The sequence below is a fragment of the Meleagris gallopavo genome, chromosome 5 (genome assembly GCF_000146605.3).
Source record: "Meleagris gallopavo isolate NT-WF06-2002-E0010 breed Aviagen turkey brand Nicholas breeding stock chromosome 5, Turkey_5.1, whole genome shotgun sequence".
NCBI lineage: Eukaryota > Metazoa > Chordata > Aves > Galliformes > Phasianidae > Meleagris > Meleagris gallopavo.
In genome coordinates this window covers 57,505,562-57,526,048 of record NC_015015.2, presented here as the reverse complement: position 1 = coordinate 57,526,048, position 20,487 = coordinate 57,505,562, and the positions used below count along the sequence as shown (strand labels likewise).

At 45.9% G+C, this 20,487-nt stretch overlaps 1 protein-coding gene across 2 annotated transcripts in view; it reads left to right on the top strand.

Annotated features, from left to right (window-relative positions):
* The window catches only part of TXNDC16 (thioredoxin domain containing 16), a 43,426-nt gene that overhangs the window by 9,533 nt on the left and 13,406 nt on the right, over positions 1-20,487 (top strand). Inside the window, exons 7-16 of one of the 2 annotated variants that reach the window (XM_010712158.3) lie at positions 182-303; positions 468-558; positions 3,082-3,238; positions 4,399-4,565; positions 5,910-5,970; positions 7,338-7,479; positions 8,578-8,724; positions 11,038-11,097; positions 18,120-18,288; positions 18,956-19,092. In XM_010712158.3, coding sequence (XP_010710460.1) covers positions 182-303; positions 468-558; positions 3,082-3,238; positions 4,399-4,565; positions 5,910-5,970; positions 7,338-7,479; positions 8,578-8,724; positions 11,038-11,097; positions 18,120-18,288; positions 18,956-19,092 — 1,253 coding nt within the window. The remainder of the gene's footprint in view (positions 1-181; positions 304-467; positions 559-3,081; positions 3,239-4,398; positions 4,566-5,909; positions 5,971-7,337; positions 7,480-8,577; positions 8,725-11,037; positions 11,098-18,119; positions 18,289-18,955; positions 19,093-20,487) is intronic. The other variant, XM_019616031.2, reaches the window with a different exon arrangement.

Below are 20,487 nucleotides of genomic sequence, written 5' to 3'. Positions count from 1 at the left end.
TCTATGTCCTCCAGATGATGGCTCACCAGTACACATCTGGGCAGCTGTGTTTGGCTGTTAATCTTGCATCCGCAAGTAGGAAGCTGGAGTTTTTCCTTTGTATTTTTTCCAGTCATGGCTATGTAGCTGCATATTTTCTCCTAAAAGAAAACAGTTGGTAATGAGTTTTTTGGCTTCTCAGTGCCCTGCTATTTAATGAAGTTAAGTATGTTGAAACACTGACGGATCTTCAGAACATAGAAAATGCACTGAAAGGGAAATCAAACATGGTCTTCGCATACGTACCAGCTACTGGAACAGCAGGTATTAACTCTTAGCTTCTCACCTTTGTTCTCCCTCTGGAGCCCTTTTTTTCTAAGATGGAAGAGAATTTTTGAAAGAATCTTGCAAGTGGAGAATTGAAAGGTTTAAAGGGGAGATCTGGAGCGAGCTGCAGCAGTGCATTAGTTGTGCTTTTCTCTTTCCAGAGCACAGAGCTGTGATGGAGGTGGCTTTTGTCTATGGAACTGTCCACCAGTTTGTTCTAACAACTGAGGCAACACTGCTGAAAGACACTGGGTATGTCCAAATACTGCTTGCTCTTGGTTTCTCACATTGTCCCATCAAATCTTGGGTTGGCATCGTTGCTGGCTCGTGTGAGAGAAAAATCACTTTCATCAGAAGTGAACCTCTTAGCCTGAGGTTAAAGTGTCTAAATATTGCCAGGCCTGTTACACATTAGGCTCACTGCTGGCCTCTTGCTGAGCTGGAGAATAAGACATGATTTCCAGTGAAAGAGCAACTTGGGTGACTCGAGGGTATTTAGAAATCTTCTTTCCATCCAGCTGGCAATGTTGACTATTCTCTGCACCCTTGAATGTCAATGAGATCAAAGCCTGCATGTGCATTTTGCATCTCAAGGTGAAAAAGTCTGCCTGGGATGATAGTAGGAAAACAACTAAGGATGCACAGTCAGATCTCTTTTGCTTTTCCAACACCTGTTGCTGCTTGTGTACCTGGATTTGGACTAGCCAAGTCATTTGTGACTGCTCACTGAATGGGATTTTATAGGAGAAGAGCCCACTGTCTCCCTTCCTTAGCTAACTGGTCAAATCTCAGCCATGGACTCCCTGGAAATTTAATAAAAAACAAATCTGGGACAATGGGTGAAGTCATACTGGAGTCACTGCAGGACAGGTGTGCCTTTCCTACTGAGACCTTCTTGATCCTCCTCCCATGCAGCTTGGACACACCAGAAGGCCTGGGCTGGTAGCTCCCTGATTTTCATAGAGGCTGCTATAACTGATGTTATAATCTTAAGACACACTCAGCCCCACATCTGCCTCGTTCTTTATTGAACAAGTCTGGCCAGATGAGAAGTGTAGGAACTGCTATGGAGAGCCTGAGCAAAGCCCTCTCAGCTCTCTTACCTCATACCAAGGGATATGAGGAAACAAATGTGCTGCATGCAGCATCACACCTTCTGGTAGTCAAAGGTTTCTGGACTTTTAGAGATGGAAGCTGAACGTGTATCATGATGTTAACAGCAACCAGACTTTTTTTAAAAAAACAATGTTACTAGTAATCACAACTTCCAGTAGCAGTGAGTTCTGCAGTTTAACTTCATGAGATGGTGCTCCCTGCAGTGCTGTTGAGACTTCCCATCTGATGGCTTCACTGGAGCTGGTCAGCTCACACCATCCCTTCTGTAACAGGAGGAGCTGGGTTAGAAGAGTAGATCCTTTAATCCTGCTGGAGCAGATCTGGAGGAGGGCCACCAGCTCGTGGAAATGGTGCTCCTCACCACTGAGGCTGAGGGAGCTGGGGTCATTCAGCGTGGAGAAGAGAAGGCCATGGGGAGACATCATTTCTGCCTTTCAATACTCAAAGGGAGCTTATTAATAGAAGGGAGGCTGACTTTTTACACAGGCAGATAGAGATAGGAAAAATGGGAATGGCTTTAAACTAAAAGAGGGGAGATTTGAGTTAGATGTAAGGAGGAAATTTATAGAAGGCAGTGAGGCCCTGGCACTGCTGCTCAGACAAACCGTGGGTGCCACATCCCTGGAGGCATTCAAGGCCAGGGTTGATGGGGCCCTGGGCAGCCTGATCTGGTGGGGGACAATCAGCCCAAGGCAGGGAGTGTCACCAGATGAACGTTAAGGTCCTTTCCAACCCAAACTATCCTGTGATTCTGTGATTCTGCAATTCTAATGCGAGTTGCTGGCATGATATACTGCAGTCGAGAAGCTGGGAGGGAGAGAGGGAATATCAGATAGCGTGATGTACCTTCAGCAAAACATTTATACTGCAGTTCGATTGTTTTCACATCCCATCCTCGCTGGATCGTGGTCAGGGATGGCGTTTTGTGGCAGCCACTAGATGGCATGGTTGTCATTTGGACAGGATGTGGCTTTATCCTTCCAAAAGCAGAGAGAACAGCATCAGGCTTTGGTGTCTTAATGCAGCACCTCGCTCTTCCATGGAGAGATCTTATAGCCCCATACAAACAAAGGTGATCCCTATTTTAGAGACGGTGGAATGAATGCAGAGTACATCCTAAAGCTGACCCACGGGCTAACCCCACTGCAGGTGTTGGTACCAGAAACCACAAGACAAGGAGCCACGTAGAGAACCTGATTTCACTGCTTCCTTTGGGATAGCCAAAACCAAAGCTGATTAAAAGGTGAAATATTCCTTATGCAGTATGTAAGGTGTCATCAGTGAGGTAAAAGACATGAGAGAACTTGTATTCCAGCTGTTCTCCTGCCAGGGTCCTTACTGGAGTAGCATGGCTGGTCAGATTGAAAAAAAGCTTTATTTTGTGTCCTTTTAAGACGAGCCAACTGTTCTTGGATTGAGGTCATTTACACTTGGTAAGCCTGAGTTTTCATTTGATAGTGAACACAATTCTGAGCAGTGCCTGAACACAAGTGTACCTTTTGGTAGCAGGGCTCTTGAAGTCCCAAGAACCAGTCACACCCTGAACTGAAGGATCATCTGCCTTGTAAAACATGGCAGCAAAATTCTCATTTTGTCAGGGTGTTTTAAAACCCTGTGGTGGATTACTAGCTCAGTGTGATCTTTGTTTCCCTCTCACAGCAGCAAGGAGCCTGATGTATCATCTGCCCAGCTCTTGTTCTGCCATTGCCAGCAGGTCACAGACCTGGCACAGCCCTGCAAGAGGACGCCCTTGGAGCAGGATCTGACAGTGCTAAACATCCACAGACACCTCAAACTCATGGGAGCTCCTCTTGTGGTATGATGGGAAGGAGAAATGATGCACTGGGCTGGGCAGTGTGAGGGCAGCTGGGGCAGATGTAAAGATGAGGGAGGTGTGTGCAGAGGACAAGGCAGAGCATGAGAATCTGCCCCCTCTCCATTAAGTTAGTGGCAGAGCTCTCAGGCTGAGTTCAGGTGAAGAACAGGCCTGAGCCTGGTTCTGAGCAGCACTCCATTACACTTCTAAGTTTGGTCCTCCTTTTCAGGAATCCCAAGGCCTGTGTGTGCTCCTGTGGTACTGCCAATATGAGTGGAATTGTGCTTTGTTCAAAATGGGGTGGAGGTGCACCTTTAACTTTGCTGGGACTTCCAGATTCCTCATAGGAGGCTCAGCACCTGGAGGAGGCAGACAGCAGTGTCTGTCACGGAGCAGTGAACTTCAGCAGGGCTCCAGGTCCCACTAGTGACAACTCTGCCCAGCAGAAAGAATGGGTAGATGAGCTGGGCCTCCTGCAGCCGGCCTCCTGGATGAGGCTTCTAAAGAGAAGGCACTTCATTAAGCAGCTGTGTGTTACAGTGAAGCAGCATGTCAAGGAAAGAAAGGGAAAGGATGCCAGCTTTTGTATTTGACAGGGTTTTCAAACTGCCTCCAGGAATGGCTGCCAGACAAATAGTAATTAATGGAAATTTGATATCAGGAGTTGCTAGGCCACAAAGAACATACATACTAATGCCCAGAGAGGATCGTGAAAGGTTAGAACTATTTAACCAGGGTTGCGTTGGTTCTACTTCAGTGGATGATTTAGAATCAGAGCTGGAGGCTTTTACTGGAGAGTATTCTTACTTCTGTGACTGCAGAGAACACAGTGGCTTGGGCTGTGCAAGAGATCAGCCTTCCAGGTTACCTGTTGGCCTTAGAAATTGCAGGCTATGAACCTTCTCCTGGATTCAGGGAGGAAGTATTTCCCAGCTCTTAATGTCCAACAATTTTTAAAGTGATGACAATTTGGTGATTGGTTTTTCCAGCAGTTTTCCTCAGAAAAATGAGACTTCTGTGCTTTCCTTTCCAATTATTTTTGAGCAATTCCAGCAACAAATTCAAAGAAATTCTGTTGAAATCAACATCTGGGTGTAAAAGAACTGAAGTATGTTCGATATGTGGAGACATGTTGCAGTGTAACCGTGTATCTTTTCCAGACTGAAGTTGCTGAAGACCCAGAGGAAGTTTCCACTGTTCACTTACAGCTTGGGCTACCTCTTGTGTTTATCCTCAGCCAGAAAGAAACTTACGAGGCAGACTGGAGAACAGCAGAATTTTTGGCCTGGAAACTTCTGGGGAAAGCAGGAGTTGCCATTTTGTCCAGGTAATTGCTTTCCAGTGTTTGGAGGATTCTCTTTTTTCTTTTTTTCCCGTGCTGTTTCTAAGCTTGTTTACTGTACAACAAGGACAGTGGTATCACAGGCAGAGGGCTTACTCTGATTTGTAGGAGAAGCAGCAAAATTAAGTTATATCCTGTGAGAAGACGTAATATTTGAGGACTTCTCCAGAATCAGGTAAGTTTGGTTTCAGACTGTCTGGAAGTGTAGAAATATTAGAGTCTATTGCTGATTTAGAAGTAGAAAAATAGACTATGGGAAACTTCAGGAAGGAAACTTGGAATGCAGAGACAAAAAGCTTGTATTTTGCCCTTAAATTAAGGACAGAAGGAAATACAGTAAAGGACACGAACTGTGGGTGCTAATGCTTGTGTTCATGAGTGCTGGGTTGCTTTTCTGCTCAGTAAATTAGAGAGGGATACTAGAGTTAGGCACCAAGTTTGCTTCCCATGAGGATAGGAATGAGACACTTAGGGCTATGCTGCAAAGATCTGTTGGTTTCTTTTACCACTGTTACACAGGCTCAGAAGTGGGCTGCATACAGCAGGTCCTGTCTTGTGTCCTCTCCACAGCCTATCGTGGCTGTGACCTGCCCATAAGCAGGGCTGGGAGCCTCCATGTGCTTCTTGTGTTTGCAGATGTTCGCAGAGCATCTGAGACATGCACACGTGCTGCATGGCTGGCCTGTAGCAGAGCTGTGCGTGGAGAGTCAGGCTGCATACATGAGAAACCTGCTGGACATGACAAGTCAGAAACACATTCCTGTGAGCAGATGCCCCCTCCTATATTTATATTTCAGGTTTCAGAGGGGGATCCAGCAGCTTTGGGTTAGGACTGTGAGGTGGCATGTCTTCTCTGCGCCCATGCTGCTGGCAGCAGTGCAGTGGAGGAAGAAGGAGGAAAGATGGGAAGGATGGGTGTGGGCTGTCTTCTGGCTTTCTGCCATCGTGGTATCTCCATGTGCAGAGGCACTTCTTGGCTGCATTTACACACAAGCTAGAGTCTGCCATCTGAGCAGCTGCACTGGGATGTGGTGACCGATGGATGAGCAAAGATGTGAATCACAGAAAGGCAGTTCAGAGCCCTGAGGAAATAGGCATGTTGTGCAGCACACGTGGGGTGAGTCCCACCAGGTCACCTGGAACATATTTCTCCAACACCTACTCTGTTCACGTGGACTGAGCTCCAGCACATACTCTGGGACCCAGAAGCATGACTCTGTGGGGATGTGGTGCAGCAGAGAGAGGGGTGTGTTTGTCAGACAGGCAGGTTACAGAGTACAAACCCTGCATATCATCACAGCATCTAATGTTCACTTTGTATTTTGGAAGGGACCGTGTGAATTTGAACATTCTGCGGCGGACCAACGTTGCTCTCAAAACACCAGATGAGGTTTGATGGATTTCTTTATCATACAAATCTTATTTCTCATCTGGAAATGCTGCTCTTGAAAGTGTATTAAGGTGTTGCTCACCTCTTGTATTTGATGGCCTTCAAAGGAGCTCAAGGGGATGTATCTTTCCATAGCTGCATGCATGCATTTGGAACTGCCTGAGCTTGATGCTGCGGAGGAATTGTGCCTGCTTGCAGGAGATAAATGGAAGTGTTTATTTTGGGTTCTAATCAGAGAGTGATCTCTCTATTGTACAGTAAGTCAGTGTGAGATTGTGAACTACCTAAGGTAGTACTGCCATCAGATTTGGACTTCCAAAGGCCCTTGGCCCCTTAGGAAAGAAGTTCAAAAGATGGAAGAGGAAACGAGCATGAAACTAAGAGCCAAGAAAGCAAACAACCAAAAGTCTGTGCTGAACTGATGTAACCAAATGCCTCTGGTAGTGATCTGGGAAAAGGGCAGGGCCTAAATTAAAAGGAGCTGATCAAGATGAGCTAAACTCTGGAGGGGCCTGACCCAGCTTGTGAAGCAACAAATGTCAGGGAACAGACGTTGCCCCGAATTACTTGAACTGTCACACATGTGATTGCAAATGTACACGATCAGACCTGAATCTGAAAGTCCCCTGAGGGCTTCCCCTGACCTGCTGAGAGACGTGCGTGGTGTGTTTCTCCTCTTAGAACCAATGGGAGGTGCCAGCAGTTTGTCATTTCTCTGAGTTCATTATAAAATTCATTTTCTCTGAAGTGCCTCTTCCTGAGACAGTGCCAGAACTGGTTTTAAGTTGACACGGTCTCATTTCTGAGAAATAAATTTTGCTCTTTTCTTTCCGTGGGTTGGCAGTCCATTACACTTGGGAACATTCTTCTTTGTTGAGCTACGTGAGGTAAAAAATCATCTGTGAATTTTCCCAGTCCGTGATGGGTTTCTCTGTATAACCTGACCCACCTAGGCTAGGGACCAGGCAGCACAGAGGACCATATGCTTGTACCTCAGCTCCCTCATTCACTGTTTGGCCTCTGGGTTTTTTCTCACAGTAGCTCTGTGTTAAGGTGTTGGGAGGTGGAGCAGGTGTTCACTTTCACCACTCTAGTTACAGACACAAAATCCCACATAGCTACAATTACTTCCTGAAAAGGAAATAGCAGTCTGGAATGAAAAAAACCTAATGTGCCGGTGAAACTGGGCCAAAGAAGCACATCCCTTGTTTGGTAGCTTTAGGAATCTGTTGACATACCCCAGAAATAAGAAGCTAGATGGTGAGAGGGAACTTTAAACTCCCTCTCCATTAGAATTCCCTATTTTGAGTTTCATTTGCAGATGATAGAAGAGACACAGAGTGATGTTTTGTTCCTGTTTTCTTTAGGGAGTGCCAATCAAATACCTGCTCTTGGAAGACACTGAGGAAGTTATAACTCTGGTGGAAGATAAGAGCAAGGTTAAACAAATCCAGGAGAATGAGGATGAAGATGAGGAAGATGAGGATGAAAAAGAGAATGACAATCAAGGTGTGTAACTAGAAAGTGAAAAGCTAATTATCACCGATAGGACGTGCAATTAGCAACTCCTAGAGACACGCAGAGTTAAAGCATTAGAGAATATTCTTGCAAATCCATGGCAAGCTATCTGTTTGAAGGGAAGTTGCAAAGGAGACAGAGCCAGGCTGTCTTCAGTGTTGCCCAGTGTCAGGATGAGAGATGATGGGCACAAACTGGAACACAAGAGGATCCATCAGGAAATGCTTTCTTACTGTGTGAGTGACAGAGCACTGGCACAGATTGCCCAGAGAGACTGTGGAATCTCTTCTTTAGAGATCTTCTAAAGCCAGCCAGGCATGGGCCTGGGCAGCCTGTTCTGGGTGTCCCTGCTTGAGCAGGGGTTGGACCAGCTGGCCTCAAGGTCCCTGCCAGCCTTAACTGATCTGTCATTCTGTCACTATGATTATCACAGTCACAGGATGTCTGTACAAACTGGCTCTTTCATTCTCTGCAGATCACTGGAGCTTCATGACAGATAGGTGTAATTTTTAGGGCAAACACCATGGGCAAACACAACACACTGTTGTGATTGGAACAGTTGCAGAGATTCTGCATGAGGGAGGAGCTGCTGATGTTTGGTTGGGTCCAGCTTCTGTCCAAGCTTCAGAAGAAGCATAGGGATTACCAGTCCCTTTGGGAAGGTTTGAGATGTATTTTTGTAACAGCTGTTTCAGACTTGCTTTCCTCAGGGAGAAAACAGTGGCTCCTACAATGCTTTCTTGAATATATTTGTTTCCCGTACAGAATTGTTTTTGTTTTGAAGAAAAAGTGACACAGAAGAATGGGAGATATCCAGCATGTTTAAGACTTGTGTTCAATTTTGAGGATACAGCTGGGCAATGGTGTGAGGTGGCATAGGAGCATTTTAATGAGCTTGTGTGGATATCAATGAGATTGTCTCTTTTCCTTCCATTTCCCCAGTAAGGTGATTACTTAATCTGTAATTGACAGTCACCACGTGTCTGCTGAGAGGTGGTGGTTTCCTAAAATGTTCCAGTGAGGTTGCAGGCAGGGGGCTGCAGTTTCCTGTGTCCTGTGTCCTGTGTGTTCATGCTTTTCTCCATGCAGACATGCAGGATGATCAGGTGGTGGAAGCGGTTTCCAGGGACAAGAAGCGAGAGCTGCCCCTGGATCAGGTCCTTACCCTGACAGAAGAGACCTTTCACTCTGCCATGTTGGAAGCTGCCCAGACAGTGGTGCTGTTTTATGCCAGCTGTGAGTATGACTATACTTGTTCTGCTCACTATACGTTCCACAGTGTGATAATTCACACTTACAGACAAGTGTAAATGATAAATATGTGCTGCATCCTGTCCTATGGGCCCTCACCCAGTGTTAAGTCAGATTACATCAGTTCCTTTTATTGGCTGATATTCTTTGAAGATGGTATCTCTCAGTATAAAGTACGTCAGTGTTTTCCATCTTCCTTTTACAGGGACCAAATCATAGAATCATAGAATCACCAAGGTTGGAAAAGACCTCTAAGATTGTCCAGTCCAACCTATCACCAATATTTTTCACTAAACCATGTCCCTCAGTACAACATCTAAATGTTTCTTGTACATCTCCAGTGATGGTGACTCCACTACCTCCCTGGGCAGCCCATTCCAGTTCCTGACCACTCTCTCGAAGAATTATTTCCTAACATCCAATCTGAATCTCCCCTAGTGCAACTTGAGGCCATTCTTTCTCATCCTATCACTAATTACATGGGAGAAGAGGCCGACCCCCACCTCATTGCAGCCTTCCTACCGGTAGTTGTGGAGAGCAATGAGGTCTCCCCTGAGCCTCCCCTTCTCCAGACTAAACAATCCCAGCTCCCTCAGCCACTCCTCATAAGATTTGTGCTCCAGACCCCTCACCAGTTTCATTGCCCTTCTCTGAACACGCTCCAGGGCCTCAATGTCTTTCTTGCAGTGAGGGGCCAAAACTGGACACAGTACTTGATGTGCAGCCTCACCAGAGTTAAGTACAGAGGGACAATTACTTCCCTGCTCCTGTTGATGACGCTATTTCTCATGCAAGCCAGGATGCCACTGGCCTTCTTGGCCACTTGAGCACACTGCTGGCTTATGTTCAGCCCAGTGTTGACCAATACCCCCAGGTTTGTTTCTTCTGCGCAGTCTTCCAGCTACTCTGCCCCAAGCCTGTAGTGTTGCCTGGGATTGTTGTGGCCAAAATGCAGGACCCGGCATTTGGCCTTGTTGAAGCTCATCCCACTGGCTTCAGCCCAGATATCCAGCCTGTCCAAATCACTCTGTAGGGCCTTCCTTCCCCCGGGCAGATTGGCATTTCTTACCAGCTTGTGGGTCATCTGCAGACTTACTGCACTCAGTGCCTCATCCGGGTCATCAATAAAGATATTGAGCAGGACAGGCCCAGCACCGACCCCTGGGCAGCACCACTCGTGACCGGTTGCCAGCTGGATGTTACTCCATGCCCCACCACTCTCTGGGCCCGGCCCTCCAGCCAGTTCTCTGTCCAGCCAAGAGTGTACCTGTCCAAGGCACGGGCTGCCAGCTTCTGCAGGAGAATGCTGTGGAGGACAGTGTCAAAGGCTTTGCTGAAGTCTAGATAAACTACATCAACAGCCTTTCCCTCGTCCACCAAAGGGGTCACTAGATCATAGAGGGAGATCAGGTTGGTCAGTCAGGACCTGCCTTTCATGAACTCATGCTGGCTAGGTCTTATCCCCTGCTGCCCCGCGATGCTACGTCATCTCCTTCAAGACAATTTGCTCCATAATCTTCCCTGGCACCGAGGTCAGACTAACAGGCCTGTAGATCCCCTGATCCCCCTTACGACCCTTTTTGTGGATGAGAGTCACGCTGGCAAGCCTTCAATCCTCCAGCTGACCAAGAATGCAGATAGATGATGGAAAGTGGCTTGGCTATTACTTCTGTCAGCTTCCTTAGCACCTTGGGTGGATCCCGTCTGGCCCCATGGACTTGTGGTGGTCCAGGTGGAGTAGTATGTCTCTAACTGTTTCCATCTGAACTGTGGAGAGTTTATTCTGCTCCCCATCCGGGATTTCAAGCTCAGGGGGTAAAGTACCCCAAGGATAACTGGTCTGATTTTTAAAGACAGGCAACAAGGCATTGAGAACCTCAACCTTTTCCTTATCCTCAGTGGTCACATTCCCAGTGACCACTGGGAAAAGTAAAGGATGGAGGTTCTCCTTAGCCTTCCTCTTACTGTTAATACATTTGTAAGAAAGTTTTTTTGTTCTGTTTTACTCCAGCGGCCAAGTTGAGTTCAAACTGGGCTTTTGCTTTTCTAATTTTTTCTCTGCAAGACAAACATGAGACAAGAAGAAAAATGGGAGTGACTTCATGAGATAGGCTAGGGAGCCTAGTTGCTCTCTTCTGCAGAAACATAAAATCCAGTTTTCTTTATTTCTTTCAACGTCTTTCAGAGCTTCAAGTGCCATAGGATGCAGAAAATCATAATGTAACACTGTCAAAGGGCACAGTGGGGTTGGTTCATCACCTACATTCAACTCAGGGCTGCTTCTCTCCTGTGTTTCAGGGGAGGCAGTGTCCCTGGCAGTGCTACAATCTTACACAGAGGTGGCTGATCACCTGAAAGGTAAGGTGCCACAGGTCTGAGTGCTTGTACAGCTGGTTTGCGTCTGCCCTGACAGTACACACCAAAAAACTGGAAAGATATTGGTGGTGTCTTGCTCACTCACCTAGAATATACTCATTTTTAGTTCCCAAACTCTTAAGGAAGGCATTCCTATGTTAAATTGCTTAGGAAGAGAATTTGTTTCTCTAGCAATATTTGCAGTCCCTTTGTGCTTCTGTAAAGTCATGGGACTGGCAGTGCAACCTTGTGCAGTCACCTGGTGCTGTTGGTGTAAACTGCTACACACCAGCTGCCCAAACCAGCCTTCAGCTGGGACTGTGATAGTCATGGGCACAGTCATTTCGTCACCAGAAGCAGTGAGTGACACAGCACGGGTTTGAAGCTAGAGGGTCCAGCAGCAGACACCAGAGTCTGCATCAGAGGAACAGGATCCTGTTGGTGCCCTTCAGTACTGTGTCCAGTCAGAGTAAAGATGCACTGCATGTTGCACAGCATGAGGCTTGAGAGCCAATTCAGCGTTTGCCAAGGAGGGGTGGTACATCAAGTCTTTTGCTTTTGGAAATCACAACATGGTTATTTGATCTGTAGCAGAGTGGTAATTGGCCCAGGCTTTGGTAGAAGCATAGTAGACAGGCGGGGGCAGGCCCAGATCCATGGGGCAGGATGGTGTCAGAGAAAGAATTTAAAATGACTGTGCCTTCAGGGCCTGTAGACTGGGTTAATTACATGAGAAGTCTCACAGGCAACCACAGAATGCCAAAAATAATAGATGACAGTAAAGGATCAGTAACATTTAAAGACAACACACATCAGGTAGTGCACTGGTAAAGACAGAAGGGACTGATCCTTCAGGAGTACCCGTGATGTTTCCTGGGTGATCTAAGTACTGATTCAGCTTAATTCAGGGCTTCAGTCCTATCCCCCTCTTTAATCAGGGGAAAGAGGTGTGTTCTTCTGCACTGCTAGCAGGCTTGTATGGGCTCAATCTCTTCTAGAGATGCCTGTCCTTCCTTCTAACTACAGGGGGTAAGCAAGTGGCTTCATCCCTTCATTTCAGCACAGTGAGGAAGTTGAGTAGATCTAAGTCTGAGCTGTTCTTGCACCCCTGGAGGCAGCTGGTGCATTCTTCGTTGTTTTTTTTCCTTCTTCATCAAGGCTGATTTCTCCTAGTAGCTCCTTGCTCCTAGGGGCACTCCCCTGGAACTGGATGCCTTTTCCTGCAAGCTTCAGGCAGGATTCAGGCTGAACTCTCAGCAGAGGGAAAATGTATAGAGTGTGCAGAGGACCAAGACAGTTTTCTGAGAAGTGGTTGTTTGCAAGAAACCCTCCTGGGAACACTGAGGGCAGTGCTGTCATTTGGAGGAAAGTGGCTCTCCTTTACTAATTTTCATAAAAAGAATGTCATCATCAGCTTTGATCTGAACTGACAGCCCAGAAATAAACTGGAAAACTGAGGGAGGGTTATCATCGTTGGAGGGGTTATGGCTATTGATGATTTGGGGTTTCTTTAGACTTTCCAGCTGTCAAACCAGCTAGAGTAACAAACTGGGAGAGGCGGTGGATGAAACCCTGCCTCTTCCTGAGTCAGTGGCCAAACCGTGGCTGACTGTGTGAGGCGAAGCTCTCACCATCTGTTTCTTTAATCATTTGATAACAATCTTGGTACATGGACGCAGCTATAGGCAGATTCTCAACAAAGATTATGAACTGACTGAAGTCAATGCCTTTCCTCTGTGATCAGTGGGGTCCAACTGAAGACTCCCAGGCCAGATGTGACCTGTGGAATGACTCCAGTTTGTTCTCCCTGTTGTGACCTTGGAAAGGATGGAGAATGGTTGCTTTTGGAACTGAAGTGAGTTTGCTGCAAGATGTGACTTTATATCTGCTGCTGGGAGAGACTTAGTTGCAAATATGTCTTCTGGGGACCTGGAAGTCCTAAAAGGATGTGAATTCCCAGGCTCTTTTTTATGGCCAGGATGAGGGTGTTTCTGGTCTGGTAATTAGGGTGAGCTGGAGTCGAAAGGTTAAAGAATCCAGAAGTTATAACAGATCAGACAGAGCAGAGGCCATATCAGTTGTGAATGTCCCAGTGCAGGGGGCATAGCCTGATGGAAGTCTGAATCTGTGAACTCCCAGGTAGGAGTCAGAATCAGGGGATCCAGAGCTGGGTTTGGGTTAGGAAGAGAGTGATGCAGGGTTGGGCAAGGTAATCAGGAAGGTATACCAGTGCAAGGGGCAGAAGTCTGCATTGGGAAGAAGAGCTTGAGCTATGCAGGACAGTGAGAATTAAACATGGGTTATGGCTCTGGGGCAATTTCTTCAGCTCCCCCAGAAGTACAGGTATCTGCTGTTCAGGGTGAAACTCCTCCCAAGGGCTCAGAAGCCAAGATCAGCTGTTTGAGGCATGAGTCACCTACACTAGAAGCACGTTTTTAGATAGATGCAGGGGGAGGTCCCACTTTTGATGCCAATTTTCCATGGAAAACGGCACTGAGAATAGGCCATCTGAAATAAAGCTAAGGGTGCAGAGGAGGCTGGAGACTGGGATGACCCTATGAATCATCCAGTAACAAACAGTCAGCAGATCATCATCAAATGAAGTTTACAGCCCACCAAGTATTTTCTCTTTGTTAAGAGATCCGATCAAACAAGAGATCAAGAGAAACACCTTTGTCTTGCTGAAAAGAGCACATTTTCTGCTCTTGCAGTGAGAGCGTGCCATTCTCTCTGCCACTGAGGCTAACCAGGGCAGCTCTTGTTTTCTTATGTAAAACGTAAATCTATGAAAGCACCCCCCTGCAACGGAAGGCTGTGAAGGTGTGACAGGGTCATTGTATTTCTTAGATGTTTCATTAGCCTTTTTTGCAAAGGTAGAAGGAAACCACTACAAAAGAAGAGCAATATACTGAAAAACTGAGCTGAAAAACAGTTCTACTTCCCTCTCCTGATGCTTGTGGGGTCTTCCTGCCCAATGACCTTCAAAGACAAAGATCTGAAGTTGTAGTTCTAACTTATGAAAATCACCTGTGTGATTTAGTGCACAGAATTGAGTCACAGAATATCCTGAGTTGGGAGGGACCCACAAAGATCCCTGAGTCCAACTCCTGGCTTCATAGAGCCACCCAAAACCCAGCCCTATATTCAGAGAGCACTGTGCAAATGTTCCTTCAGCTTGGGCCGTGACCATTGCCCTGGGAATCCTGTTCCAGGCAGACCATCCTCTGGCAAAGGTTCTTTTCCTAGGCCCCAACCTGACCCTCCCCAGTGCAGCTCCACACCATTCCATCAGGTCCTATTGCTGTCACCAGAGAGAAGAGATCAGATTGTCAAATTCCTTTTGAACTCTGCTTCCATACCCAAAGCTGTGGTGTTGTCTGAGAGGGGACCTTCTGACCCAGGATCTGCCAGAACACCAAATGCCATTCATTTTCTGCTATCACATACATTAGATATGTGAGACATCAACAGCTGGTGGGCTGTGAGATTTTCTCATGTGCTTTCCTGCAGTGATGCTGTGCAGGTAGTCATTTCCCTTTCTGTACTGGATTCCTCCTCTTGAAGTGCAACACTTCACATATAACTTAATTCTCTTTCATCTTGTAGACTTCAGACCAGCTCTCAAAGTTGAAAATGCCAGTCCTGCTCTCCAAAGGCCCAGCTGCTTAAGGGAGTCTTGATTTTTTGCATATCCTGCACTGTTCCTTGTAGCCTTCAATGATCGTCTTGTCCTGGTCTTAGAATACCCTTCAAACAGAAGTTCTCTCCATTGCCAGTTTGAATAGCACCTAAAATCACAGAAAGGAAGTATCCCATGTTTCTCTTTCAACTTTCATCCCATCCAGCAGCACAACAGTGACCACAGGGCTGTGCTGTCTTTTGCTGAATTGCTCAACTCCTGAAACTGCTGTGTGTTTGGTAATTAATAACATGGTGCATGTTGGGATGGCGGGGTGGTCATCCCATACACAGCATTCCTCGGGCCAGCTGGGGCTTCCTTGGGGGATCTTGGTCGTTCTTGGTACATAATCCCCCAAGGTAGTATCCAAATACTTAAAATCCCATTTGGAGGACCCTAGAGGAGCCTTGCAATTTTAACAAGACATCAAAGCTCTGTTTGCGTGCCATTTTTTATTCTGAGTTGGGCAAGGCACAAAATTATGTGGTAACAGTTGATGAGAACCAGCCATACCGGATCAGAGGTGTGAAATAAATCCCAGGGCAGGCTTTTAAACTGAGATGTTATTTCACAGCCTGGAGAATGACACAAACCATTTCTGCTCTCTTGGAGTGTTTTGACAGCTCTGGACTGTCTGAGTGGAATTGCAGACTAGTAGCTCTGTGCTGCTACTTGCTTCTTCTGTCCATACATTTGACACAAGGCAGAATGGCAGTGAACTCCTCCTGTGAAAGAGCTGCAAAGCAGAACCGAGAAAGAAGGCTGTATAAAATGGTCTGGTGAGATGTCAAGGATGCAGAGCTTTGGAATGGGAAATCACATAGAGGTCACTAGTGTCTTTACCTGTCTTTGGGGAGCCTTGCCAATCCCTGACAGAAATTTCCAACTTGTGATTAAAACCCTTCTATGCTTGGTTCTCAGGAGCTAATTTTAATACTTGTTCAAGCCTCTCTGCCTGGGGATAAATTGTTGCTCGTCTTTTCCCAGCTGGCAACAGAGAGAGATCCCGCCGTCACCTCTGGACCAGTCTTTGCATATTCTTAGATTTTATTGTTTCCCTTTCCCAGGCAATTTCTGTTAGAAAGAAACACCACTTTTCTTCAGGAGACGTGTCTTCCAAACACCTCTCTCGCTCAGATTTTCTCTCATCTGCTTACACCTTTCAAAAATGTGTTTTCCAGCTTGCGTGAAGGCTTGATGGGTTCTGCAAAAGCATCACCAGAAAAAAATACAAGAGCATCCTTTTCCTTCCAGATTTTGCAGATGCTGTTGAGAGTTCATCCAAGGGTGAGCTTTGCCCTTATCTGCAGCACTAATGATATATGTCAGTCCTGTTCCTCATTACAGGGTGTTGCATTTACACTTTGCCCTTCAAATCTTTCTGCCCCCTCTGAATCTAGGATCATCTGCTGATTTGATGTGTGTTTTTCTATCATCCAGGCCTCTAGTGAAAGCAGTGATCAGAATCAAACCCAGGGCAGACAGAGAAGAAAGCTTGGTTGCTTTGATCTGCTGTACTCTTCATGAGAAATCCTCATCATCTGCCCTTGCCCTGGTTTCTGAAGGTCACAACATCTTGCAGTGATCTGCCTCCACGTGTGTCCTTGTCTCAGCGCTCCATCCCATCTTTCCCATGCAATTGTTGAATCTTGTTCAAACAAATTTAGCAAAGGTATAAAGATCTGTGAGATACTGCATTCCTGCAGCGGGCATGAACCACGTATGGCCTGAGGACTGTACACAGCCCTGCTGTCATTGGTCAAGCCTGCAAGTAGGTAAGAGGCAGGTCAGGCAAGGCAGCCAGCCAGGAGGTGGGAAGTGAGGCCAGTGATCACCTGCTGGCCTGTTAGCACACACTTAGCAGCTGCATGTGCTGGCTTTCACCCAGCCTGCGGATGAAAGGACAGCTGATGGGACATGCTGAAGTCTTGGGCTCGTGGAACGTATGCAAGAGAACAACGTTCATCTGTGTCACTGCTTATGGATCCCTTTTAGTCACATTGATCAGGCCCTTAAGAGGCCTTTTTAGTACGTGTCCAAGAAATCAGATTTGGACTGACTGCTCCCAAGCACTGGGAAAGTTCCTTTTCCAGTTCCTTTCCCAGTTACCTACTTGTAAAACCTCAGCCTCTTAGTTGGGGCCCTGAAAGTACCTGCTGGTGGCTTGGAGATGAGCAACTTGCATAAGTACAATAGAGTGAAAGCCATCAGATTGCCAGATTGCATTGCAGTTTGTTTACGTGACCTTTAATTGCTCACTCTGTATTTAACTCCATGTTTTAGGTAAATTAGATACTTTTCAATACTGGGCACCTCATTAAATAAAAAAGCCTTGAATGACAGAATGGTTTAGGTTGGAAAGGATCTCTGGAGGTCATCAGGATCCTCCTGTGTTCTGGTTTTTGCCTGTTGCCTCTTTTGTTGGCAGTGGGCTCAGAACTCCAGGTGCAGCCTCACCAGTGCTGAGCAGAGCAAAGTACGACCTCCTTTGACCTGCTTTGTGTAATACAGCCCAGGATGCCATTGGCCTTCTTAGCAGAAGCAGCATAGGACTGGTCACGTTTGACTTACTGTCCACCAGCATCCCCAGGTCCTCTTCTGCGGAGCTGCCTTCTATCTGGGTGGCCTCCAGCATGTGGTTGTGTCTAGGGTTGTTCCTCCCCACGTGCATCAGCCTCTTTGATGCCAAGCCTTATTTTCCCTCTTTTTCTCCTGTAAGCAAGGGCCTGTCTGGTTTCTTTGTCTTAGCCTTATTCATGAAGTATTTCCAGCACCTGTTTTACTGACATTATATATATATATATATATACACTTCTGGATGTTTGCCTCAGGGTTTCATTGCATCCAGATGTGAAGGTCTCTGGGTATTTCTTTCTGAGAAGTGAAAGCTGTCACTTCCCTGAGTTTAATCTCTCCATGGTCTATTGTTTTAATCCATTCACACTTGCTGGAATATTTAATACATTAGTAGTCTGGAAATGATTGCTTTTATATTCAACGCTGTAAGGCATGTCCATGAATAACTTCAAGAGGGAGACAGAACGGACTGGAAGGGATTGCTTATTTTGGGAGTGGATTTGGACATCCTGCCTACACAGAGCAGCATTTCACTCCAGGAATGATCGAGCAACTTTTCAGTGGGAGCCCACCTGGACATGCTCCATGTACGTGCAGTGTGTTAGCATCCAGCTCAGTAGGATTTGCACACCAGAGCAAATAGGAGTTCTAGTATGTTAATACAAATATGTACAGTAGCATCCAAAAAAGTTCACATAGCTCCCTTTTTCAAGCATTTCGCTTTCTCTTTTTTTTCTTACTATTTGTATGTGTTTGTTTTCCATTCTAGGAACTCAGGGGATTTTGCTCTCTCGAGTAAACTGCTGGGACTGGCCTGGTGTTTGCACAATGGAGAATGTCACTCAGTTTCCTACCATAAAGATTTACAAGAAGGGAGAGCAACCAATAACATATAATGGCATGCTGGGAACTGAGGAACTGACCAGTTTCATCGTGTTGTAAGTGCCTGTTATTGAGTCCCCACACTGTAAGAGTGGCACATCTACCAGATGATGTTCTGGATACTTCACGGCCTGTGTAATGAAATTCCTTTTTGGAAAAACGTCAGATCCTGTTATAGTCCTGATTTGGAAATTAGTTTAATAACTTTCTGTGCTTTTCTTTGTCAAAAACATCTCTTCTTGGACAGTACATCCATCTGTCGTCGCTTTTCCTCTCTCTCTACAGAATTCCTTCTCAGTTATTTTTAATGTGGGTCCCCGTCCAGGGATGGGGTATGGGTATGGTCCTAAGGTGAATGGAAAATATATGAATATGGTCCATATGAATGGCAAATCCCTCTTTGGTTTTATTGGAAGCACAGCCGAGCCCTTACTCTAAACCAAGCGATCTCCGCAGTTTAGCTGAGGGATGCCAGACTGTCCTGTGTGCAGAAAGGATCTCAGAGCATCCAGTTTGGCTTAGGGCTATTCTCTTCATTGTAACCAGTCCCAGTGCCTTTCAGTGCCTAGATGTTGCCCCTCCTTCCCAGAGGCAGCTGTTTTTTTTCTCTATTGAGATAAAATGGCTGTCACATTGGGTTAGGGAAGAGTTGTTATGAGGATTTTGTCTCTTGATCCCAAAAGTGAAGAAGGCAGCCCATGTTGTTTCTCTGCCTTTCCATAGGAGTCAAGTTTCTTGCCCTCTGAAGCTGGCAACGATGGATGAAGCAGAACGGTATTTAAGAGGAGAGCTTCCATCTGAGCTGTCATCCTATCACCACTCTTTGGTTCTAGGAGTATTCAGCACAGCCACAAGTAAAGGTGAGTGTGATATTTATGGCTTAAGCATCTGAATTTAATTGCTGACCAGAGATGTTTGATTTCAGATGCTTGGGAAGTTCTCCATGTTTCATTTTCTCTCATGAACCAATCATGTCTGCTCACATCAAAGCCTACCTGGCACCACCTTTCTTGGTTTTTGTAAGTAGAAGATTCGGGTAATTCCATATGTGGCACCTCAAGTTTATATTCTGACATTAACCAGCAACTGTGGACATATTTATTATATCCACTGTGCTGGCATGTGACAACCCTGACAGGTCTTGGAGGCATGCTTGGACCAGTGCAAAACAGCAGTTCCATGGATGACCTGTCCCAGGGCTGCATAGCTGTCTGCACAAAGAAGTGTTTTCACAAACGGCCAATCTGATTTACTTAGCCACAATTTGTGTCTGCTGTCCCTGTTGTATTTCCTTCCTCTTACCATGAAAAGTTTGCCTCTATCCTCTACGTAAGTCCCCTTCAAAGGAGCTGTAAGCTGCTCTCAAATCTCTTCTCAGCGTCTGACTGAACAAGCCCAGACTCATCAGTCTTTTCTTGTATTCCACATGTAATGTCATAGCATACTTCTTTAAAGAAAGCCCTTTCCACTGTTGCATTGGTGGTTATCTCACTGACTCCTCTTGCAGATGTGGGAGTCTCAATCCTTGCAACTGACACGGAGTCTGAAATATGAAAAAAGGCAGTCAAGTAAAATGCAAAGTTCTTGCAGGAATGACATGCTAACAAGCCTTTGAAATCCTTCTTTGGACTTTGAAATAGGTGGGCACGGTTTCTGCAGGGTTGGTCTCAGCTAGAAGTGCTAAGCACGGTTGCTAGAAGGAGTGTTCTGAACTTATCTGAATTTATCTCACACTATGCTCTTGGTCAGTGTCATCCTGGTCAATGCTAGGAATGCAGAGTGGCTGAAACTTGGAGTTGTGCCTCTCCTGTCTGTTACATAGAGTGCTGCACCAGAATGACAATCAAACATATTAACGAGGAAAAATAAAGTCAGTCTAGGAAAGGAATGTCATGTGATGCTTCCATCATATCCACAGTGGGCAGATAGGATCTTCCAGCCCCACAGTCTCCAATTTATCGCTATCTCTAGAAATCACTGCACTAAAAGGGGGATGTTTTTATGATCTTTGTCACGATCAAAATTTCAGACTGTTTTTCTTTTTGAAGACCCGGTGTGCCTGTAAACTTTGGTTAAATGCAGTAAAGCTAATTAGTTGCATGAGGAGGTTCAGAGGAAATCCACTGTGCTCAGAGATAAGAACAGAATAAAATGTCAGTAAACATTTGGGCTTTGCTCACCGAGCCAGGTAACATCTAGCATGCCTTCCTTCTTCTGGAGGGCCTGTATCTAAGTGTTAAATTTAGCAGAAAATC